The sequence below is a fragment of the Malaclemys terrapin genome, chromosome 4 (genome assembly GCF_027887155.1).
Source record: "Malaclemys terrapin pileata isolate rMalTer1 chromosome 4, rMalTer1.hap1, whole genome shotgun sequence".
Taxonomy (NCBI): domain Eukaryota; kingdom Metazoa; phylum Chordata; order Testudines; family Emydidae; genus Malaclemys; species Malaclemys terrapin.
In genome coordinates, this window is record NC_071508.1 from 14232835 (window position 1) to 14256917 (window position 24083).

Below are 24083 nucleotides of genomic sequence, written 5' to 3' on the forward strand. Positions count from 1 at the left end.
AGAGTCAAGGTACAGTCAGATAGAATGACCTGCCCAAAGGTCACACGGAATCCATGGTAGAGTTGGCAACTGAACCTAGAGCTTGCAATTCCAAGTCCTTCACCTTAAGCACCAGAGCACTTTTCCTCTGTAGGGTGCCCTAAATGGGGCTCTGGTGGAACACTTGTCCTGAGAACCAAGAAGCTTCAGCATGTGGGCTGACAATGCATGAAAATACATTAGGACCCAACTTTAGAGCCCAATAGCCTGGAGGGGACTGGACTAGATGACCACTCGAGGTCCCCTCCAGTCCTACAATTCTATCTTGCAGGATGAGGCCCTTGGTTTTCGGCGTGCCGAGGGCACACAGCAGGGGACAGAGCAATGGATTCTGGACAGGAAGTTAGTTTGGAACAGGGGTTAAACTGGGGGTCGTGACCCCTCAGGAGGTTGAGAGGTTATTACTTGGGGGTGGGGGTTGCGAGCTGTCAGCCTCCACCCCCAAACCCCACTTCACCTCCAGTATTTATAATAGTGTTAAATATAAAAAAAATGTGGTTTTAGTTTATAAGGGGGGGAGGGGTTGCACTCAGAGGCTTGCTGTATGAAAGGGGTCACCAACCCAAAATGTTTGAGAACCCCTGGTTTAGAAACAGGGAGGGCATGACCAGAAGAGCCTAAGGCAATATTCTGACTGTTTATTCTTATTTCAAATGGAATCCATAAAAAAAAATAAAACCCACACCCACTCAACAGGAGTGAATACCTATAGGGCTATAAACATCATTAAGTACATAGCAATATAATCAATTGCTTTGGGGTCTTTTCAGTCACGCTTTATATCAAAACAACCCACTGGGATATATATAGCCCTGCACAAACGTCTCTTAGAAATAAATAATTTTACATGACAAAGAACCCACTTAAAATAAGAAGAGACAAAACACTCCCTTATGCTCCTTTCACAGCCTCTCCCTGCTGAGAGTGTCCTGCTGGCCTTCTTGCCTCATTTCCAGTTAAGTCAATAAGGAAAAAAACAGCCACAGGCAGAACTTTTGAAAGCTGCCAGCGTAGGGCCAGGACACTGGACTATCACTACATACAGCAGAGCTTTTGAGTGGGCCGGATCCAAAACCCACTGAAGTCAGATTTCCTGGTAAAGTCAATGGCTTTTTGGTTACACTGCTACTGAAATGGACCAGAAAGCTCTGACTCGCTTCAGCGCAAATCAGTGACTTTCACTCTTTGCAGTCAAGCTTCATCGGGCTTGTAGTGAAACTTCACTCCACTGTGATTAGTTTCCACCGTGCTGAACACCTTGGAATGCTGCAGTTGGAAGGGTGGGAAGAGAAGCTACCAATTACTTGGGTGGTTCCATGGAGTGAGGAAAGGGGGACAGGAGGGGAACCTGGCTCCCACTCTTACCCACAGCTTCTCCCCTCACTGGGAGAGGAGCTAGCCCTCTCTTGCAGTGGGAAGTGGAGCTGATCTGTCTACAACTGTTCCCACTGGAACGATGACCTTCTAAAGGAACCCTATGCTGCTGTCATCTCCTGCAACTGCAGCTGATGAAAACAGACTATACTCCTAGATGGAAGGAAGGATGGGGAGGAAGAGGGATTTTCTTTGCTTAGATCCCCTATAACACAACTCTACTTGCAGGTCCAGATATTCAAGTGCTCAGCACCCACACCTGTGGCTAGATGTCCAGAAAAGTTCAATTTCCCATTTAGGCAGCTAAACAAGGGTGAGATTTTCTCAAGGGCTCAGCACACAGTGGCTCTCTGTGTCATACCGCCCAACGATTTTGTAAATTGGACAAAGCAACCAAAGTGCACCCCACATACTCAGCAATCTTGAAATATCTGGCCATTTATTCTTGGTGCCTAAATAGAAACCAAGATCTTTTGGAAATCTGGCCCAGGGTGACATTTCTTGTTAAATGAAGCCGTGTTGGAGTGGAAGGTTGTATAGATCAAGAACAGGCTGCAACTATATAGGTCCATAATGTGAGTAACAGGACAGAAAACAGGAACTGGGAGGTGACTCTTAACAGGACACAAAAAAGTCTCTTGGAAATGTACAGAACTGCAAAGCTGAGTGCCTCTGGCACCTTGCCAGGAGCCTGAAGGTCACGCATTGTTTGCATATTCATTTGCACCTCTTTTTAATCAAAATTACTCTGCCCTGAAATATTTACCTCTACGTGATAGATGAACAGGAACGGGTTCATTGGCATTTACCAGCCATTTTAAGGACAAATCCTGGTTCCATTAAAATCCCTGAGACCAGAATTTGGTGATTTATCACTTTCGCCCTATCACACAGAAAAAAAAGGCATCCACAAACTGTACCACTGACTGCTGCTGGTCTGCAATGCAAGTAACCACCGCCCCATACTGCACACATCAAAACAGCAGGCTCTATGCATAAGCAGCATGGGAGATCTTACAAGAATAAAATGCCACTATGCAGAAATAACAGCACTGTATTCCTACCCTCCCTGTGCCCCCCGCAGTAATGTCTCCCAAGCATTTACTCCCCTGTCCGTTCCTGTCGAGTGATTATGCTGACAGCAACATCACTGCAGGATTCTTGTGGCACGAAGCATAATCCACAGACGTGCACAAAGCATTCCCAACACTCCCAGAGACTTTCCTCTTCTAGACAGCCATCTGCCTCATGCAGAAAGACTGCCACACACATCAATTCCTTCCCAGTTGGCTGGACTAGGAACTGAATCACAGCTACACAGTGAAGACTGATGCCTACAGACAGCGGCCTGCCGAGCATCGATTTATTGCTGCCCACGTTTGAGATGTGGTTCACACACAGCTTGTCAGTGGACTAGATAGCAGCAGATTCAATAGCTCCTCAAGACAGTGTGTTAAAGCGTAATTCAGATTCCACTCCAGAGAAGGATGTTCTCTTCTAGTGCATATGTATGGAGGGGGAATTGGACAAGCGCGTGCTTATCTTATGAGCACCTTATAATGGGTGCAAGGGAGAAAAGACCTCGGGCTGCGTTTTCCGATACTTCCAGCAGCATTTGTGAGGCAATTGGATCCAATGGATAGAACCCTGAACTAGGAGCAACAATTTTGGGCTCTGCAACGATTTCTGCTTATCACTTTGGGCAAGTCATTCTATCTGCCTGTGCTTCATATTACCCAGCTGCAAAAATGTGAATGGTGCTGCTTACTCACCCCGCTGAAGCACTTTGAGATCTATGGACGGGAAGAATTCCTACTGAAGCTTTGTGAACTTTCCTCAGCTACTTAATTTTGCCAGTCGTCTCAAACTGATTTTGAATCTAATGAAAATTCCAAATCTTCCAGAAGTCAGCACAGCGCTCCTGGCTGGCCTCACCCACATGGTCTCATCCTTGCCAGCAGTCTCTCTCTGTCTTATACACACACCCATCATTTATTGTCTCTAGGTCAGCTTTTCCACCATACCCAAAACATTTATTTCTCCAAAACTATTGCTAATAACGACGGATACATTGTTTCCTCCGGTATGGCGTTACCAATTCCAACACATGTACTCCTCTAATACTGTACAAGACTGTACCAAAGGGGAAAAAAAAGATGTACCTCCATATTGTACATAGTTGTATATACAAAGTACAATTTTACACAGTTTTTTCAAAAGTAAATATGTACACCATATATATATTGGTGTAGAAGACATGAAACAATAGAAATTGCCTTAACAAGAACATTTCATCCCAACCCATTAAACAGCGGCTGTTAATAAAAACAAAGAACAATGCACTGTACGAACCCTAGCCCACCTTTGAGAGATTTTTTTTTTTTTTTTTTTTTTTAAAGATTGCTGGATTGCAATCAAACTTTCTTACATACAATAGAATCAAGACATCACCGCTATTGTTTAAATTTGTAAGTGACAGTTTCATCCATTACTCTATTTTGGCTACATTTCTCATAGCTGGTCTTTTAAAGAACTTGTTGATTACAAGTATTGCTCCAGCAGTTTGGCACACTCCAAGCCCAGTTCCAGGGAACTCCGTTTATGCAGATTATAGAATTCTGCCTCTAGAGAAAGGCTGGTGACGTTCACTTATTACAGTGCTGCTAAAATAAAGGGTCCGTCTAATTTCCATTGCAAACTGCTGAATGTTTACCCTGCATTGAGACTTGGACTATCAAGTATTTGCACAGAAGGAACTCTTCCTCTTGGAAAAAACTGGAAATCCATTTGCCCCAAACAGTGTTACTGGAGGTACAACATGAGAAACTCCAATTTTTCCAGTTTTTAAACAGCTGTTTTGCCTCCCCCTAGATCAACTGAAATGCAATCTTAGATCGAAGCTTGGAAAAAATCCATTAATCTCCTTTTGGGCATTTGTAGGTGAACAGGCCGAGGTGAATGTTTGAAAAACAGCTACAGCACACCCAGTAATTTGTGCGTTACACAGCAGACTGATTAGAATGGCTCCCTTGAGCCTTTGTGTGGGCACAGGACGGGGGTCAAGTATCATTTCCCAGTACAGGTGGTTGCACATAGAAAGAGATGATGTGGGAGGGCAAATACCTTGAGAGACGATCTGTCAGGCTGAAACCAAAGTGGAATTACACCCACCACCAAGTGCTTATTGCTTCCTCTCGCCCAGACGTAGGAAGCATTCAGCGCAGAATGAGCTTTAACTCCTAACATTTAAGAATTGTTTCCTTTTGTGAAGTCCTCTCTCTCTTGCTGGTTCACTAAAGACACCCATGAGTTACCTGTCTCCTGATAACTAATGCTACATACATGGGATGTCCAGCCAATGCCAGATGATTTCACAGAAAGGTTTTTAAAAAAAGAACCAAAACATTATGTTACAACTAGTTTCTGTTCTGAATGCTCCTGGCAGCCTGTTTCTGGGTTTTTATTTTCATTTTAGCTTCACAGTTTTCCTAGCTGGTGGCATATGGCCCAAGGAGGACATATTTGTGTTTTGGAACCAGTCCCTATGGTGTCAGGGCTCGATCCTACTAAGTGCTGAGTCCATAAGACCCCAATCCAACAAATCAACACGCACATTCTCAACTTCAGAGACTATATTCACATGCTTAAAGTTAAGCACATGCTTATTGTTGCTGGACTGGGGCCAGAATACTCAGCATTTGCCGGGATCTATTGAACAAATTGTTTAAATAGATATTTACCCATCCCCAGCTAATTTATTAGAGCATTATACCCTCCTGGGAAAATAATCTACCTTAAAAAAGCCGCAATAGGTGTTTCGTTAATTGACAGAGCCAGTTCAGTCTATCAGGTAGACACATGTATACAGAATTTGTGACTTGCTTGCTATAAGGAAGCATACTTCTGCTGAAAAATTCAAGAGAGCGCTCTCACACATACAACCCTAGGTCTCAAAGCCCATTCAATGTTCAATTAAATGTTGAAGTTCTGACCAACACACAAAAGAAACAGAGAAACAGAGTGAAGCCTAAAACTCCACCTTTAAGCCATCCCTTTGTCCAATACTGCAGAGCTCTCCCTGATGTGGGGAATGTATTTTAGTGATAAATTAACCCGATACTGAGGTACAACAAGATGGGGAAGCTCAAGGGATAGAATTTCCTGCCTGAACTCTCAAGTGCTATGATTTTCTGAGTTTGTCAGAACTTTGTAATCTGAACACAGAAATGTGCAAGAATATTCTTACATTAAAAACGAACATATGAGGTATTCTTCACAGGAAGCCCAAAGACTCTCTCCTTTTAAACAGGCATCAAAATATATTCAGGAGAATTCTTGCACTGTCACAGTGTACTGTAATTATCTAATGGTTTTCTTTGCAATCAAACATCCAGTACAGATGAAGTGAACATTTTTTGGTCATGTCATTGTTTTGACACACACACTAATTTTAGAGCTCATATTACCACAGAGAGGCAGAAATTTAGCAATCATTAAAGCACATTGCCTAACACCCAACTGGGGATGGGAAAAATATAAGGTTGGTGCTGCAGAAACTATTGACCGATCACCTAAAACTGTATTTTATTTTCAAAAGTTTTGCTTTGGATTATTCTAATCCATCATTTGATAAGTGACAGACTTATGTTCTTACAGAGTATTGCCAAGCAGACATACATTATTCCAGTTATCAACGCTTCTTTTCTTTAAAGAGATATACCATTAATCTGACACACACGTAACTGCATCTCTCTGGAAGATCTAATATTTCTTCTGACTATGAGGTAACACATAAACCTCCCCATCCGCCACACAGTGTCCTGTTTCTTCACGCCATGTTGGTCTCTTCAGTAGGATGCCCAGTGGGCACAGTCTTTTCCAGTTTTCCCTCTCCCAACAAATGGTAGTAACGCTTTGTGGCAAACTATCCTCCTGCCCCATAGAGTTCACAGCATGAAGCGGACGAGCCACAAGTGGTTTTTCTGTGTGTTTCCTGCTGGTTAGATAGGCCCAGACAACATGGAAAGAGAAAAGATGCCCTTCAAACTGCCACGTTGCTAGGTGTATGTTTTCAGTGCAAGTCACAGTGCACACTGAAATTCCAGTTGATTTGCACAGGATATTGTTTATCATTGTAAGTTCTTATTCCTCTTGTCAGTAGGATCTTCCCAGTGTTGTAGTCACTAGAGATAGGCAGAGTAATTCCATACACAGAGAATAGTTGTTATAGTATGGTATAGTAAAAAACCTTATTTCCACTCATTTTGTGAGCTTTGAAGACATGAGATCTTGTCCTAAGATGCCTTGTATGGCTGGATGTCGTCCTTGGTAACGTGAATGCAAAGCATAAAATAAACCAACAAAAAAAATAAGGCATTGCAAAGAATGAGTGAAAGTGAATTTACAAAGAGATCCTGTTCTGTTCATTTCCTGTGTAGTGACATGCATTCCCTTTGGCCAGTCATGATCCCCCAAAAATAAAATATTTACCACAAAGCTTTGCCTGAGTGAAAAATAAATCATTAGTTGCTTTTTAAAATTATTAGTTTCCAAAAAGAGACTGAGATTCCTTGGTGCTAGGAGTCCATCTGAACCTGAGAGCAACCGAGCTGGTCACACAGTTGGGTTTCATTCCCTTTGATATGGACAGGTTAAGATCTGACAGAAGTAACACACACAGTGCAGTGTTTCCAAAAGATAAGGGCTGTTAGATGTTAATTAAGAAAATAAACAATTAAAATGGTCCCAACAAATCTTTTTCAGGGGTTTCTCTCTCCTGTAGTCCATGAACTTCTCATGTCTCCATAATTTAGGACACAGAGAAAAATCAGTCCTTTTTACACAAGCATTAATACAAAAAAAATCTTCTCTTTCAAAGAGATTGAAAAACAGTGTCTATCCAAGTAACCTCCTTTAAAAGGAATTAGAAGAGGATGTTTAAGGCCAACTTGTTATTAGAGATGCAACATACCTTGTTTTTATTACAATGCTAGTTAAACATCACAACCTGCATTAAACCACAAAGTTAAGGTGTGATTCAGGCCCACAAATATCAAAGGACACGACTAGAGTTGGGAGAGTCACCTTCCTTATGTTGTTCTTGCTTGAGTAACTACAACGAGAACATAAATGGTAGGACTATTCAGACTCCAGCAATATTTGAGCATGATGGGCAAGGTAAGGATGGAAAGTCAGTTGCAAGATCCCTTGTCTAGTGGGGCTGTGAGACTCATTATCTTAACATAGCATGTGCCTTTTTGCCTTTTATTCTCCCTTCATTAAATATATGGCAGCATTCTGGGAAATATATTGCCATGAAAGTACAGAAAAGTCCATATAGCCTGCTAGTAGCTGAAGCAGTCAGTCTGTCACACACATATATACTAAGAAGTCACTAATTTGTCAGCAGAATCCCTTGGAGGCATGATGATTTATCATAGAAATATGTATTTAAGCAATTTAGAAGCTGGACACTGTAGTGCCAATCACCCATTGAGCATGCTCCCACCACTCTCCTTACACTGGGGTCCTCCACAATAGTTCACAGTGGTGAGAGCCAGAGAACAAAGTCTTTACGACTCAAAAACAGGGCCAAGCTGCAAAGAGTTTCAGAATCAAGCTTTAGGGATGTTCAGAAGTGGGGTTTCGGTTTGAGCCCATCTCAACTTATGATCACGTTAGGAAATGCCACTCCTGTGAGAGCACAGCAGCTGGTTTTCAGAAGGTAACTCGTTTTTACATTCCACCTTCCAAGTTCCCACTGAACAGCACACACTGCATTATTGTCTAATGCCCTGAAAGTTTCATTTTAAAAGAACAAAGCTGCGTTTAAATCTGGGAGCACCAAAACAATTGCACGGTGGCCACACTCAGCAATTCTATTTTTTTCCCTCCTAAAACTCAGAAATAGATTTGCTTTATTTAAATCTGCACCAACACACAACACGGAACTCATGTTCCAGAGCCGAGTATTTGTCATGACAAGTTTCAATCAAGGGGAGCTTGACGTGGCTAAGAGCTAAGACTGCTGAAAGAGAGAGGATGTAATGGAAATCGAGACAGACCCTTAACAGCAGTGGCACCAGCAGGAAATGTAATAATGCACAAGAATCAGGCATGTCCAAGCTCCACATAACTAGTGGTATCAAAACATGCAGTAGACTAAAATCTATTGGATTGTTTCCCTGTGGCAAATGAATATATATAAGTCATTACACCAGTATCCAAAACATGGCACCACTGAGTACTTCTCTCAGTGGCCAAACACGAACAAGGCATCAACGATAAACTGAGAACCAATTCATCAGTCCTTTGTGTTGGCCTCACCACTTTCACAGTGACCTGATGTTCGATTTTCTGTCTGTATTTCATAAGCAAGATATGCTGATGTGGTGTGCATGTGGTGAGGTTTAACTACCCATGTCTTCACTCCCAGGGAGCGCTCCTGGCAGTAATGACTTACAAACTAACCTTCAGCAGAAGTCCGAAACTAGTTAAATAGGAATTTTCACGTGTCTTTAATATAGTCCCCTCATTTGAAACAACAAAATTATATCCACAGTGGGGCTTCTAGTTCAGACAGTACAGGACTTGTCAGTAGGCTGTTGAGATGCAGAAGAAGCAACACCAGGGCTTGTGGCATTTGTTTTGGGGAAAACTGCAGGCTTCGGCCTTGTTGCTGGAGGTTTAACCTGGGCAGCCATTTTGACTGACTTCACTGGCCTGAAGGCGCATGGGATGTCACCAGCAGTGCTGGCGCTCCGCTGGAATGCTGGTTCGGAGTCCTTAAGAATCTGGGTATGCAGAGGGCTGGAAGGTTCTGAGGTGGGTGCCACAACAGGGGAGGTTTTTAAAGGCTCCAGGGTGTCGAGGACAACATCTGGTGTGTGCTTTACGCTGCTTTGCCTTTCCAACTCCCGCAGTTCATTCAGAGCAGTGTTCATGGTAGCTTCAATGTCCTGCAAAGATTTAAAAAAAAGACAAATGATCACAGGGGCCAGATACACGTAAACAAGCACCCAGTTCTGTAAGAGTCAATTTCAGAGAGAGTTCATTTTTCTTCAGCTCCAGGGCTCAGCAAATCATCATCTGCTAAGGGTTAATAGGACCTTAATTACCATAAAGCAAACCAGTGTTAGACTGTACATGCTAGGGCTATTGACTGTATTTAGCTGCACATATAGAAATCACTTAGTGATATAACATTAACCAGCAGTAGGGAACAAACTAATAAAGACTTTTTTTTTAAGGCTAGTTTTATGCTTTGTTATTCCTGAATTCTCTTATGTTTTCACCAGGACATCAAAGACCCAAATAAAATCCCTCCTGGGCTGAACTACAGAGAAAAAAAACTGCAGTTTCAATTGATATGGATCTATTCTTGTCTTTTTCTTTTTTTGATAAACAGAAGGATAATCCTCCAAACGGTACTGTGGAGAGTAACTCCTTGAAAGGATGAAATCATGCTGTTCACCGCTTCCTACATCCTTTAAGGGTGATAGCATCCTAGGATGCTGGAGTTTGTATGGGTTAGCTATCCATCTCATTGGATCTGCACATAAGCAAGGGCTGGTATCCCCCATGAAGACATCACACTGGACCTGTAAATCATATTGAGCTTTTAAAATCCATAAAAGATATTGGAGACATATGTAAAAAACAAGTTGTTAGCATTTCCCTTCCAGCTTACAGAATACTCTAGGTATTAACCAGGAGGCATAGAGAACTTCATGAGACCAATAATAAATGTTAAGTCAGTGGGTTTTAGTCTCAGCTATATTGAGACCTACACGTTTGCTAAGACCTCAGCTATGGGTTGAGTCTACTGTCCATGAAAAGAATTCATGAGAGTGGAATGGTTTAGCTTTTTAGCTTCCTTGGAAGCTTTGTTAGGTGCAGGGGGAGGTAAATTAGTCAAGGAGTGGTAGAGGGAGCCAGAGAAGGTGGCTTGACACCTCCAACCATATACCAAGACCAAACAGGTTTTAAGAAACACACAACTATGAAAGATATGTAAAAACGTAAGATTATTAGTGTCTGAACTGACATATGACATGGCACAAAAGGGAGCACTCACTTAATGCAGCTAATTTTTTTAAACTTTTGTTTCCACTAGAGAATTATCAATGACTGGACTTTATATTCTGGCAAGAAGAGACTGAAGAGAAAAACTAAGTGAGAGTTTAATTGAAAGACAAAGATTGATTTGTGTCAACCAAACCTCAAGAAAAAAAATGTCAAGACAATGAGACCTGTACATTATCTTCTCACAGAACAGAGCAGGCTAAAGATACTACAAGAGCAAAATATAGCTCCCTCCTCTCCCCCCCCCACCCCCCAACAAAAAAAACAAACCCAACAACAACAGATGATGTAACAGATATTCACTTGGATTCTGGGCAAAAGGCCCATGTTTACATTACAATAACCTAATATCAAGTATAAAATATCTACCACCACTGATTTGCCTGTAAAAAGGTGTTTTATTCATTGTCACCTACCCACTCCTTTTGGGGTTCTTTTGAAATCATGTCACTTTTGGTTCCGGAAGACTGTAGAAACTGGCCTTCTTGCATAGCTCAGAGCTGACTTTGTAATCTGAGAGCCAAGTGTTCCTTAGCTTTAGATAGATCCACCACACACTGAAAACAGCTGGCAAGGGCAAGCATGCATGTGTAGATATATCGACCGTTTGGAATGGGGGTAAGGGGAGATCCTCCAGTGATTAGGAGGAAGTCAGCTAGAGCCTGTAATACCTACCCATTTATCTGCATTGGTAGCTCTCACCCCTTGCAATCTAGGTTTTACTTCAAGCATCTGGGTGTTTTAGATCTGTTTTGTGACATGTTCTGGCACTGGTCAGTTCTGGACAGTGCAAGCTGAGATTTCATTGTGAATTTCTGAATGTTTTTTCTATTGACATAGGTCATTACTGTAATGGTCCATGGTCCCAAAGAAGCAAGTGATGGAGAGATTTTGTGCATAGAGATGAGGATTTTATGAGAAATGCTCATGTCAAAAGCTAAGAGAGAGGGAGATCCAAAATAGTAAGGGTTTTGAAGATGAACTAATAAAGCCCCTTTTCCTTGTATGCTGACTTGGTCTAAAATGTAGAACACCATCTCTGCAGGGTTAAGGAACAGCTGTGTACTCACTGGTTAGACACCCGACCACATTCCTTAAACACCTGTCTAAAGAAATCAAAACGTCAAGACTATTTTCTTTGAAGGTGGCTTTTCACCACACATTGAAACCTACAAGTACCAAAATACAGCACTATGAAAATAGAAAAATGGGGCAAGTCTGCTTTTATTTTGATTATACTACTGCATATACCTCCAACATCTAACTACAGTCAAACAAGCTTGCTCAACTGGTGAAAGGGTTTCAAATTGACACTTAATACCCTGCTTTTCTCATGCCCTGGAATTTGGATTATTTACTATTTTGCTGACAGCTTTGGAATCAGAGTATAATTTTTGGTGATGGACACACCCGAACCTCTGAAACTGTAGAATATAAATAATAAATGTGCAGAAGTTTCTATTTAGTAAAGGATTCATCCATTTATCTTTACTCATGTGAGTAGTCTCACTGACTTACCCGATATACGTTTACAGGATTAGATTCTAGCCACGTAGAGGGTTAATATTTTATTAATCCAACGCAAAGGATGCAAGTTGTAAAACTAAGCCACAATTTGAATTCAAAACATTTGATTGTAACAAGCAGCCAAAGAGACAAGTATGATCACAAATCCTTGCTTCCTTGCCCCACCAATTATAAATAAATATACCAATAAATATCCTACAACCCATGTCTGCATACTGCAGAGACAGTAAGAAAAGCTACAACACAAATAGATGATGGGTCAAAAACCCAGAAAGCCAAACTTTGAATTGTGCATATCTTCGACCTCCCCACTTCTTTGTATTGCCCACGCAAGCCCAGGGCATCTGTTGTGCAGTAACCGCTATGAGAAATTTAGGGAATAACTAGGTGGGTGGATACACACATTGCTTATGCAGTGGAGTGAGTGACAAGCACAGGGAATTCAGCATCTGTCTATGAACCCGTGAAGTGCTTACAAGTGCCAAGGATTGGAACACACAATCCTCCCCCCAAGCCTGAAGGATAGAGGCACCACACTAAGGAGCGGTTTACTCAGGATGAGTTGGGTAAGGTTTAAAATCATGACACTCTTTCCTTACAAATACAAAAGGGACACTTCACTGAACCCTTTATGCCAAGCAATCCCCTTTACCTGCGCAATGACCTCAGGATCCATGGGCCGATGGTTATTGAAACTCTTTGACCTGCCTGCAGTCACAGTTTTACGGATCTGTGGGCTGTCTATCCTGTTCTTCAGAGATGAATGCCGGCTGATAGAATTGAGGCTGCCGTGGCCGCTGATGGAGCATTTATCTGGTACCTCCTTGGGGAGACTCTGGCTCATAATGGGCTGAGATGAGGGTCTAGAACTAGCTGTGGCTCCTGGGGAGGCTGGTTCTACCAGTGAACTAGCCAGTCCGTGGCTGTCGCTTTGACGGAACGCTCTTCTGATGCTGCCTGACTCTGGTCTCTTTCTTTGCCTTCCAACACAGAAGCAAAATAAGTCAGTACAAGCAGGTGTTGGGGATGGGCCATACCTCAATATAGATGTCCTGAGACAACACAGAGGACAACAGAAAGAGATCTAAAGGTGGCCTGGTTGTCATTATCACTCTCACAAATCACTATCACAACACTTGTCATTAAAATAAAAGACTGAATGGAGAATATATTTAACACGGTGTGACCCATGGTCAGAAAGCGTTAGGCATCCTGCAGATAAATGACCCAAATTCAACCCTTGTGGACATTTTGGTAGATAATGTTTGTGTGTGTTTACACATATATTGTTAGATGTTAACAATGTAATCAGTCCCAGTCTATGCTGTATTCTGTTAATTCAGAGATGAAAGGATCTCTTAACATTTAAATGAACTGTAAACATAGTGATTCATCTCTCTTTGAAATGTACAGCAAATCACCTGCAAATGGTGGAAAAACAGGCACCTGCCTTATGTTAATTCGTGTAGCTAATTACCCATGATGATCAGGAAACAGGTCTACTTCAAAGTCTCCATGATTGCCTATTGTTCACTTAAGGACTCCGACCTGTCAAGAGAAGGCCTGGAACTGTATAAAAACCCCTTGGGTCCTGATCTTTTTTATCTCAGATCTGCTTGATGCTTCATGCAGGGGAAGTTTAAATCCTAAGACTGAGATCTCCAGACCTGTCTGGATCATCCTGAATATGATCATTGAACTATATCTGAAAGAACTCTTTGCAATTACAAAACTTACCATCCCTACTATGAATCTCATCTCAGAAACTGTACTCATGTCTGTAGGTATACTGACTTTTTAACCACTCTCTCTCTCCTTTTTAAATAAATTTTAGTTTAGTTAATAAGGATTGGCTGTAAGTGTATATTTGGGTAAGATCTGGAATATTCATTAACCTGGGAGGTAATGCGTCTGATCCTTTGGGATTGGTAGAACTTTCGTATATGATGAATAAGATTTTCAGTAATCTTCACCATGTTTGACTTGGGGTGTCTGGGTGGAGGCCTAAGACTGGGTTACTTTAAGGGGACTGTGTTCTGGCTTCTGGGTAACCAGTGAGGTATTACAGAAGCTGTTTCATGCTGGTCTGGTAAATCTAAGTATTAGAATAGCCATCAGCTTTGGGGATTGTCTGCCCCATCCTTTACAGTTCACCCTAATTGAAGTAACTCCAGCATGGCTCCTGGTCACCCATGGTTATGAAACAAAGATTTTGCACTTTTAACTAAAATAATTCTGTGTCGTCAGCTAGTTTGGCTGCCTGCTTTCATGATATGAGAACAGCAGAGCTTCTATTTTTGGCTGAGGGGCCGGGTAGAAAGTCTAATCAAACTCTGGGTCAGAGGCAAGAAGATATTTACAGCTATACAGGTATGGCTGGTGACCTGCAGTATGGCTAAGCTAATAGTCATTTCCTGTTTACAGTAAATGTATCTTCTCTATACTGAAGAAGACCATGGTGGCTTAATTATATAGTGCTACAAGTGTATAGGATGAAATAGTTGTTACCACCAGTTAACCTATCTCCATTCAGTGGCATGCAGTCTGAAAGCATGACTCCAAGCAAATGACGTATGATCATCGTAGCAGGAATGTGTCAAGCAATAGAGGAACCCATTGCATCCTTTAAAGAGGATTATTTATATATAGCACAGGCCCTGTGAATAACTGCTAGAAAGTTCTAGTTCCAGCTGGATTTTGGCATCAGAAAAATAATTCAGTGGGCGGCACAATTGCTACAGTGAAACCATCTGATCTATTTTGTCCAGCTCTGCACAGATCAGAATATTCATTTCTAAAGAAAACACAACAGGAGTATTATGCTGCTAAATATCACACCTTCCCTGGTAAAAGGAAAACATGAACTAAGCCTAACCAAGCCCTAGGAGCTCTCCCCTTTGGAGCAGTGTCCATAACAGATGGTGAGCCTCCAGAACGGATCTGATCATTATACAAATCCTTCCATAACTGGTAGAGTTCTGTGCTTTAATGGCTCATAGAACATATAAAAATGCCAGACCCTAAGGTGGTGCACATTAGCTGAGGATCTGGCCCGTTATTTAATACAAACAGTGGGCAACTTAAAATTATTATTTTCTATCTTTGCCCAGAGTCCCTGTTAGGCTAATTAAAGGTTGATATTTTCATTCAGTTCTAGAATGTTACAATTATCAATACTAGTAGCTTTAAGGCACAGATTTATTGCAGAGAAAGACATTTCGGTAACAGCATGCTTTTTTATAATAATGGGAGAATCTGAAAGATCTGGGGGGGAGAACCCTGCCTTAAAAATAAATAAATATAAAAAGTGAGACACATTTCATCTCATTCCAGTTTCATTTTTCAGATTTTCGTCAACTCGGCCTTAGGCTACTCTAACAATTTTTCATTGAACAGACAAAATTGGAAGTGAGGACAGTTATTTCAGTAGCACTGTACATACATAGTAACTTCCTTTGGGTAAAAAGTGTGAGAAAGGAGAGATCATTATGGATGGCATTGAGGTAGTTGAAAAGAGGATCTATCTTTCATTAGTGCTTTATAGCACCCAAAACTGTGCTAAATGTCTTACAAGATACATTTAAAACCACGATTCCTGTCCTAAAGAGCAAATAATCTAAAATGTAAAGAGGTGGCACCAAATGGTAAGAACAAACAATGGGGTTGGAATAGGAGAAAAGGGGTTACAAAAAAAGTCATGTGATGACGACTATGATCTTCTGGGTAGTATGGGACCATCTTCCTATGTGATAGTACAGTGCCTCATACCATGGAGAACAGATCCTGTCTGGAGCCTTTATGGTTTAACATTTCCCTTCTTGACTCCTTTTCCTGTTTACACAGTATTGGAAGTGCCCCTAATTCTTCACCACTCCTTCTATTCGAAGGCATGGGTTCATAGGTCTTGAAGCTCTAATCCTTTTCTCTCTTCAAACTTTTTTTGACAGAGTCTTTCCATTGTATCCTCAGTCTTCCATATACTTCCCCTCCCATGCTTCCTTTGCTGGTCATTCTTCTCCTATCATCATCATCATCTCATGTGCGCTCTCCAGCCTATCATTAAGACTCCCAAATTCATCTTTTCCCTAATTTCCGCCACGGGCTCTCTGTCTACCCTCCGCATGCCTATCGATCTTCTCAGTGTATTATTTTCTACTACCTTCATGCTCTAGAGAAACAAATAATTAACAGCAATGCAAGAATATCATCTTTGTGGCTCTGCTACATACACATAATAGTTGTTTAAATGTTAGTGTATGTACTACTGGATTTCAGATTTTCATCTTCTTAGGGCAGGGGATGATGTGAAACTGAAGTCGGGGAAATAGGTGACAGTGGGCCAGGCTGGAGAAAGAAGGAACTAGAGAGTGAGTGGTGGGGTATGGATAGGTATAGGGAGGAGGAAACAGAGAGGAAGTGGTACCACTTATTCCTACGCCTCTCACAAGAGAGAAATGTCCCACAACGCTCAGCACCAAGATTTCTGTACCAAATAGAAAAATGCAAGATTGCTCTTACTTGTTGATGTTTGCAAGATAAATATCAGCAACGTGACCCCCACTTGGACAATTGGCACCGGCTCTGGCTGTCACTTTTTCTTCTGGTGGCTCAGAATTGATTTCTATTTCGGACTTGGGGCTGGATCTTTCAGAGGAACCATCCTCACTATGGAGGAGGAAGAGGAGGAGGGGAAGGAAAGCACAAACAAAAACACAATCTTAAATTTTCAGAAGATTCTATATTGTGCCCCCTCTGCCCCCTTTTTGTCATCACTACATTGGGAGGGACAAGTTTTGTTCCAAATTATGAAGTCAATTTTTGTGCCTATCTTTGAGAGCCCAGCTGTGCACTGGGATTCCTCAGGTGGGCAAATATTACTTGTAGAGGACAAAGATGCTGAACCTACTAGCTCAGCGCAGGTGGAACCCAGCACATACATTAAGCCCAGTGACTTCAATGGCATTGCTCCTGCAGGGAACAGCTTGTGAGATCAGGACTATGTAATCCCAATACAGTGCAGGCCTGGGCATCACAATGTAGATCACTGAGTTTGAAAAAAATTTCTTGCTCAAATAAGATTTAACTGTACCCAAATCTTCCAGGCGTTCAGCAACCCACCCCTGGATCACTGTAGCGGTAACGTACATGTAGCCAATTATTTTAGTTTATTATTATCCATTTATTGTGTGATGTTATGATTAATCAATGTGTTATATTACATATATTCATTGTATGTTAGAGTTAATTTGTAGGATTATAAAAGTATAAGATTGATCAGTTTTTAGAGGAACCAAGTATACCAAGTATTAGACATGAGTAAGACAAGCTGAAACACAAGAACCTGTAGGCTGAGGCCTGCAAGACTTGAATTTAGCTATTTTAGGCCTTGGAGACAAGTAATGATGACATAAGTGACCAGAAAATAACACAATGCACTAAGATTATGCAAAAAGAGGTACCAAGTGGTAATATTGTGCAAAATTACCCAGAAGATGAATATTAGATGATAAAAATACTGTAAAGGCACATCTGTCTCCAACATGCGTCTTAACCACAGGATACAGGTTGTGCGTCAATGCTAATGAGAATAAAGGGAACTTACACAGCCTATAGAAAATCGGGGTCCCTTAAGTATCCATGGGAAACAGACCAATGAGAGAAAAAGAGGGTTGACACTTTTATGGACATGTGCAGAATGTAGGTATTGACAAAAATCACATTATAAAAAGGGGATGCCCAGAACGGGAAAACTGAGCTCCCTATGGGAGTCTCTAGGAGGAACCATCCCTCTACTGATGATCAAGCCATGAGAGACCCATCAGACCCTAACACTGTTGTTAAAGATGTGAGTATAACTATATTTGTAACTTGTGCATAGGTCTATATAGAATTTCTATATGCTTGAGTAATCATACCTTTAATTGTAACTTTAACACCACTTGTAAAATAGACTAAACCTTGTACTTGTGAATGTGTGTGTGGTCACTACCCTTGGTCTTTATGTGTTCCTAGAGACTAACTCTAAAACAAGTAGCAGAGATGACTTTCACTCTGTTAAGCTTGAAACCGTAAACACCAGATCTGAACCCACGACTGTGCAATACCACATTACAGAAATCATGTTAAATAAAATAAAAGGCTACATACGTGTCTTGAACAACAATGTACTGATGAGGGATAAGACCGTCTACGCCATTGTGCCGTCCCTCCCACCAATCATCTGAGGCCCGCTGATACAGGAGGAGAGAAGCCCCTTTTTTAAAGGACAGCTCTCGTGCAGTTCGGCCAATGTAGTCAAACTTTGCTATTGCTTCTATCGGCTCACACTCTAGGAGAGAGAAAGGAAAAGACTATTTAATGAACACTCAGTGTTGGACAAGGATTCACGAGTTTAAATCCCTACCTTAAATCTTTCAGTGATGGATATCAGCTACAGAGCAACAATTATGGGACATGACCATGTCATCTGGGATAAAGCACCACCTCAACAACGGAGAAGGGGGGGCACAAGCATTCAGATTTTGGCATCCATCTCTTTAAGGCTACATCTACAGTGGTGTGTAGACGACAGACCCCACCCGCCTCCCCAGCATGGATATAAATAGCACTGTAGATGGGGAGGTACTGCTTAAGCTAGTAGAGCAAACACAGCAGAATCTCAGCGTACGTATCCTACATGGCTCTCTGCATGCGCAAGCAGTGCCTTCCCCATCTACACTGCTATGCTTAATCAGTGTGCTGTCCCTGCTCCCTCCCCGCTCCCAGAGCCTTTCCGGGCTGTCTTCCCGTGCCAGAGCCTTTCCTCGTGGCAGTGAAAGGCTCCTGCAGCAGAGAGCAACGGAGCCTTTCCCGGCTGCCTCCCGCCAGAGCCTTTCACTGTGGTATGTAGCTACATGTACACTACATACAACCGGCCAGAGTGGACAGTGCCAACCAGTCAGGGGTTCTTGGATTGAGCTTTTCACGTCAACATTTTCTACCCTGAAGTCTCTCACTGCAGCAAAAACATGTCAAGAAAAACCCACAACTGAACTCTAAGATCACCAAAACCAAGAAGCTCTCAGGGACAAAAGCAATCTAGAGTTAATTTCCTCAAAGGCAGCTCAATAAACCTTCTGTGCTGGCAAGCAGGAGTTTTCATTAGCATTTAGGGAAGGAAAGACTTCTGGATTCAAGCTGCTTCAGAAGTAAGGACTCTACTCAGAAGATTATTTCTGCTGCCTTATGGGGCTTGCAGGGACCAGAAGACTACAGATCCTATCACTGTGGGAGACTGATCTGTTCAGAGCAATAGCTGGCCTGTCATGGAAGCTAATAAAAATATTAAACGCCTGCATGGCTGCATGTTATGATGAGCTCACGAAAAGGCACTCCACTCCAGAGCGCCACACCCCACTGGATTCATCGCGCACATTGTTTAGCAAGCACAATCCAAGGGCCCTCAGAGCTGTACAATACTTGGAACAAGACAGCTCCTGCTTCGGGAGCTTACAGTCTAAAATAGACAGTCTCATAACACACAGTGACCAGATACCAACCTGTGGCACTTGTACTATGGAGGGGAGGACAGGATAGGTGTCTAGATAGTCAGATTGATCCAACTCAAAATGCCTGGATCATTTTAAGATTTACAGTTCTGTCCTTGGCAAATTCTCTTTTGCAGCCAGGATACAAATTACAACTCTAAGCTGGAATCAGGTAATGGAGTGAGCGTGGCTGCCTACTTCCTAATTATCTACAACTTACAAGCATCTTTCAAGGAGCTGGGGGCCAGCTGCCTCTTGATGGCAGTTTTGGCTTCTTTTTAAAGCAGCACACTTCAGGGATCACATAGCTCTTTTCCTGATCCTTCCAGAGCAACAGACCCTGTTCCTGGTGCAAGCCAAGGAAAGACATGCCATTATTTTGTCTTTAACCTGCCATTGGGATTAGGGAAGGCTTCTTCATGGCTGCCTTTGGCAGTGCAGTGGCCAGCCAGAGATGACCAAAAACAAACATCAAGAAGTAAGCCCTTTAAGTTATTCCTCGGGGAAAGCATGTGCACAGGAATTAGGCCATCTAGGGCTTCCCTGAGCAGGATCAGCAGTGGCCTGGACATGATTCTCAGAGCAGCATAAATCCTGCAGGGTGAACGGGGCTGTAGTATCATTGTCTGATCAAACAGCAGAACAAAAATTATTACCCACCCTAGAATTGTGATTAGTGTCTGTGGCTGCTGAGCGTGGACAGACCGAGGGCTAAGAACAAGCAGGCATGACATTTGCTGGATTCAGCCTTCAATAATGGATTTTCCTAATACAAAACCAGACAGCAGCACTTCTACTAACTTATACATTTCAGATAAGTCTACGGACAGCCACAAAGGATTCCAGTCATCCGCCCCCACCAGCCTGCAAGGTGTTTGCATCAGTGAAAAATAGCTCACTTGTTTTCAGCTTGGAAAAACTTATTTTTTTTTTTCCAGTCCAGATTCCCTTGAGCATGTGGTTATCTGCTTCTGGCCCCCTCCTTTCCTTTTGCTTATTTGGTTCTTGGAACCAGTTCATTCATACCATTTAAAAAGTTAATGTTCATTTTTTTTACATTTAATTACAAGTGAAGGAACTAGATTTTTTTTTTTTTTGGGGAGGGGGTAAATTTCATCTTTGTTTCATTAACAATTGTTTATTATTCCAAATGTGCAGTGCACTCGGGTTTCTTACATTTCCGATTTGCCTTTTAGGACTCTGGATTTTAGCCAGACAAGTGATTTTAGACTCAGATTTCCAGTACTGCTACCCTATTGGGCTCAGGCTACAAGGAAAGAGCTGGGAATAAAGACCAAAAGACTAAGCCAAACACAGCTACCACTCCTAGTCTCAAAATCGGTGCTGGAGAGCAGCAGTTTACTGTCTCTCCACCAATTCATGACTTAGTGAACATGGAAATGCACTTGCACCCTCACCGTATCAATGGCCTGCCTGTGCCAGTCCCAGCCACCAAGTGTCTGATCACTCTTACATCGCAATGAACGTTAACAGAATGGCAGCTCCAGAAACCACAGCCTTGTTCTTAGATGCTGATTCCCTCCAACTCCCTGCCCCAGGATCCTGCTCTTAACCCTAGAGATCAGTGGTGAAGTATTTTCCAGGCTCGCATGTTTGTCACTAGGCAGCTGCTAAACAGACCAGGCTCCCCTGGTACGAGTAGCACGCGGAAGCCAGCTAGGTGGTTGTGCGTTAGAGTGGCTAATTGAATGAGTGAGGGATAAACTTATCTCCTCACATCCAGAAACTGACTCAACCACCAACCGAAGCGTAAAAGGACTTAGTTTGCAAACCCAGCCTATGCTACTGAGCGTGCCTCGGATGACAGTCTCACTTGGTCTGGATTGTTTCTCAGCACCACTCCCAGAGCTGAGAGAGGAGCTGAGCTCCTTCATCCAAATCGTGGCTCTTCAATCTCTTCTATCGGAGACTGAGGGGCAAATTCATAGATGGTCTGAGTCCCTCTAACTTCCGCTTGGCTCCTCTCAGGAGTTAGCCCTGAAGGCACCATTTTGTGCAAAGCAGAGCAGGCCCATGTGGGTGGCTACAATGAGATCCTGCTCTGCCAGCACCCCTCACCTGGTGCATCTCTCAAGAGCCTATCTTGGGGATCTAACTCACCTCCCTGCTGCTACCAAAAAGCACCTTCATTTCCCTCCCAGCTAACAAAAACCTCCTGACCCCTCAGCAGTGACAAAGGCACAGTTCTCCTCCCTTCCCCATTCCAGGTGGGAAACTCTCCGTCCATGCACTCTATACAGGTTGTGGGAAGCTGTTCCAAGCCAACACTGATCTCACCTTGCATGACGCTCCTCAAGGCAAAGCCCCAGTGGCTTTGGGATGGAGCCCAGCTCGAGCCCACAATGCATCTCTAATCACCTTGCTCTTTTGCTACACAAACAGTTCAACAATAGCATTCAAAAATCAGCCAAGAAGATCCACCTATCAGTGTGTCCGCAAACAGAATTATAGTCCTGGTTAAACAGGCATCAGAGTCTGCCTTTCCTTTCAGTGATGTCATTCCTTATTGGGTAAGTAAATAACAGAGGGAAAGGCTTTTCCAAGCTTTCCAAAAGGACTGTGACTTTCAGAGGAACAATATGTTTAAAGGGCACATGAGAGGCATATCATTTTACACCCATATTCTCTGTAATACCTCTGACAACCTTGGTTAAAAGTCTGACTGTGTTTTTCCTGTTGAAGAACTAGTTTTCCTCCTTGATTCCCACATTTCTAACAGAGATGGCAGACAACATGGCTCAGTCTTTACTTCCTTGTTAGTGCGCCAGCAACATTAAGCCAACATGAACGTGTCCAAGCTATGGGATAGGTTAACTGGTTAACCACTGGTGCAGAGACAGCAGGGGGAGCGTAGGAGAACAAGCCAATGCTACTGAGTAGGTTGCTAAAGAACAATTCAAGAAGACATGCAATCAAATTGAAAAAAGTCACATTTTCATCTGAAGATGGTGCAGCTCCTGTAGTCACAGGCACTTCTCTAGGACAATTACAACCGGCAGCCATTATAACACAATGCATTTCTATTTCTATTTGGTCAGTTTGCTTTGGGCATTGATCACCACTCTGGGTCAGTTTTGCTGCTTTGGACTGGCAGTTACACTGTTATGCACTGGTACTGACAACATACCCGCCCCCCACACTGCTCTGCAAGGAGCCCATGTGCATGTTTTTCCCCAACCCCTAAAACAGGGCGTTTTAGCCAATAGCGGTGAGAGATAGGAATCAATGAGTTTGGGGTTGTACTGTCTCTTCATCCCTGGAATCTGCACAAGGCTGGGGAGCATCAGGAGATGGCTGGAAAGGTCAAGCAGAGGCTACTTAGTGGGACGAGGCTCAAATCCCCTCAGTTACTGAGGCCAAGAGAAGGACAGTGGAGGAGATCCCCAACAGAAACCAAGAATCAGCAGGGATTCCCTGCCCGAGACTGGCTCACAGGGAGAAGGTAGGAGGGGTTTTTGCTTGCTTGTTTTAAATAAAGCAATTGGAACTTACCACCATGCGGCTGCCCACCAAGGCCACTGAAAGGGAAGAAGCTTGGCAGACAGCACATGGAGAGGGGAGTGGGAGAGCAGGCAGGGACATGTTGACTGTTTGGCTTTTTGCTTAGCTCATGCTCCCCAGCTCAAAGACCCGTTTAAACAACAGGAGAGCAGAAAAGCCTGTGCAGAGCATTACAGAAGACAGGAGTGTGTCTATGCTTGGCGTTCTGAGAAGGCACCTTTGGAAAACAGGATTTTGTAGAGTAGTTTTGAAAGATTCTTGATGACAGTGTGCCTTTCAATTTTTTGGTGGATGTTGCAAACAGCTTTTCTGATTCAATTCCCCACCAGATTATCGGCACTTTAAATTTGAACTTAAGACAGCATCCCCGTTCCCAACAAAAAACCCCAAACCCCTGGACAGCTAAAATGCATCACGTACCATCATCACTGGTATGATGCTCAGCTGCTATATCCTGAACCGAATCTTCTGCTGAGGCTGTTTCTCCATGAGGACTTTCACTGCAGTGGGAGGAAACACATTCAATGCATTACACTAGAGGAAAGTCATTTTACTACACCTCTACCCCCATATAACGCGACCCGATATAACACGAATTCGGATGTAACGCGGTAAAGCAGTGCTCCGGGGGGGCGGGGCTGTGCACTCCGGTGGATCAAAGCAAGCTCGATATGACGCGGTTTCACCTATAACACGGTAAGATTTTTTGGCTCCCAAGGACAGCGTTATATCGAAGTAGAGATGTATGTACAGAAACAGTCACACTTAGAGTATTTAAGCTCTAAAATAGGCTTTCAAGGGAGGTTGTAGAATCCCCATCATTGGAGGTTTTTAAGAACAGGTGGTACCTGTTCTTAAAAACCATCTTTCAAGGATAACCTAGGTGTATTTGGTCCTGCCTCAGTGCAGGGGGCTGGACTTGATGACTCTGTAAGGTCCCTTCCAGACTTACATTTCTGTGTCTATGAATACTAGGAGCTTTACACAGTGGTACCAAACCTGGATTCCATT

The 24083-nt window shown here is 42.7% G+C and overlaps 1 protein-coding gene across 5 annotated transcripts in view; it reads right to left on the bottom strand.

The window, feature by feature from the left end:
* Positions 1 to 3419: 3419 nt before the first annotated feature.
* Positions 3420 to 24083, bottom strand: part of SRGAP2 (SLIT-ROBO Rho GTPase activating protein 2) — a 209876-nt gene continuing 189212 nt past the window's right edge. For all 5 annotated transcript variants that reach the window (XM_054025841.1, XM_054025839.1, XM_054025840.1 and 2 more), the window contains 5 exons: positions 23493 to 23572; positions 18172 to 18352; positions 16543 to 16689; positions 12677 to 13004; positions 3420 to 9371 (listed from right to left, as the gene is read on the bottom strand). In XM_054025841.1, the coding sequence (XP_053881816.1) occupies positions 8988 to 9371; positions 12677 to 13004; positions 16543 to 16689; positions 18172 to 18352; positions 23493 to 23572 (1120 nt within the window). In that variant the 3' untranslated portion in view covers positions 3420 to 8987. The remainder of the gene's footprint in view (positions 9372 to 12676; positions 13005 to 16542; positions 16690 to 18171; positions 18353 to 23492; positions 23573 to 24083) is intronic.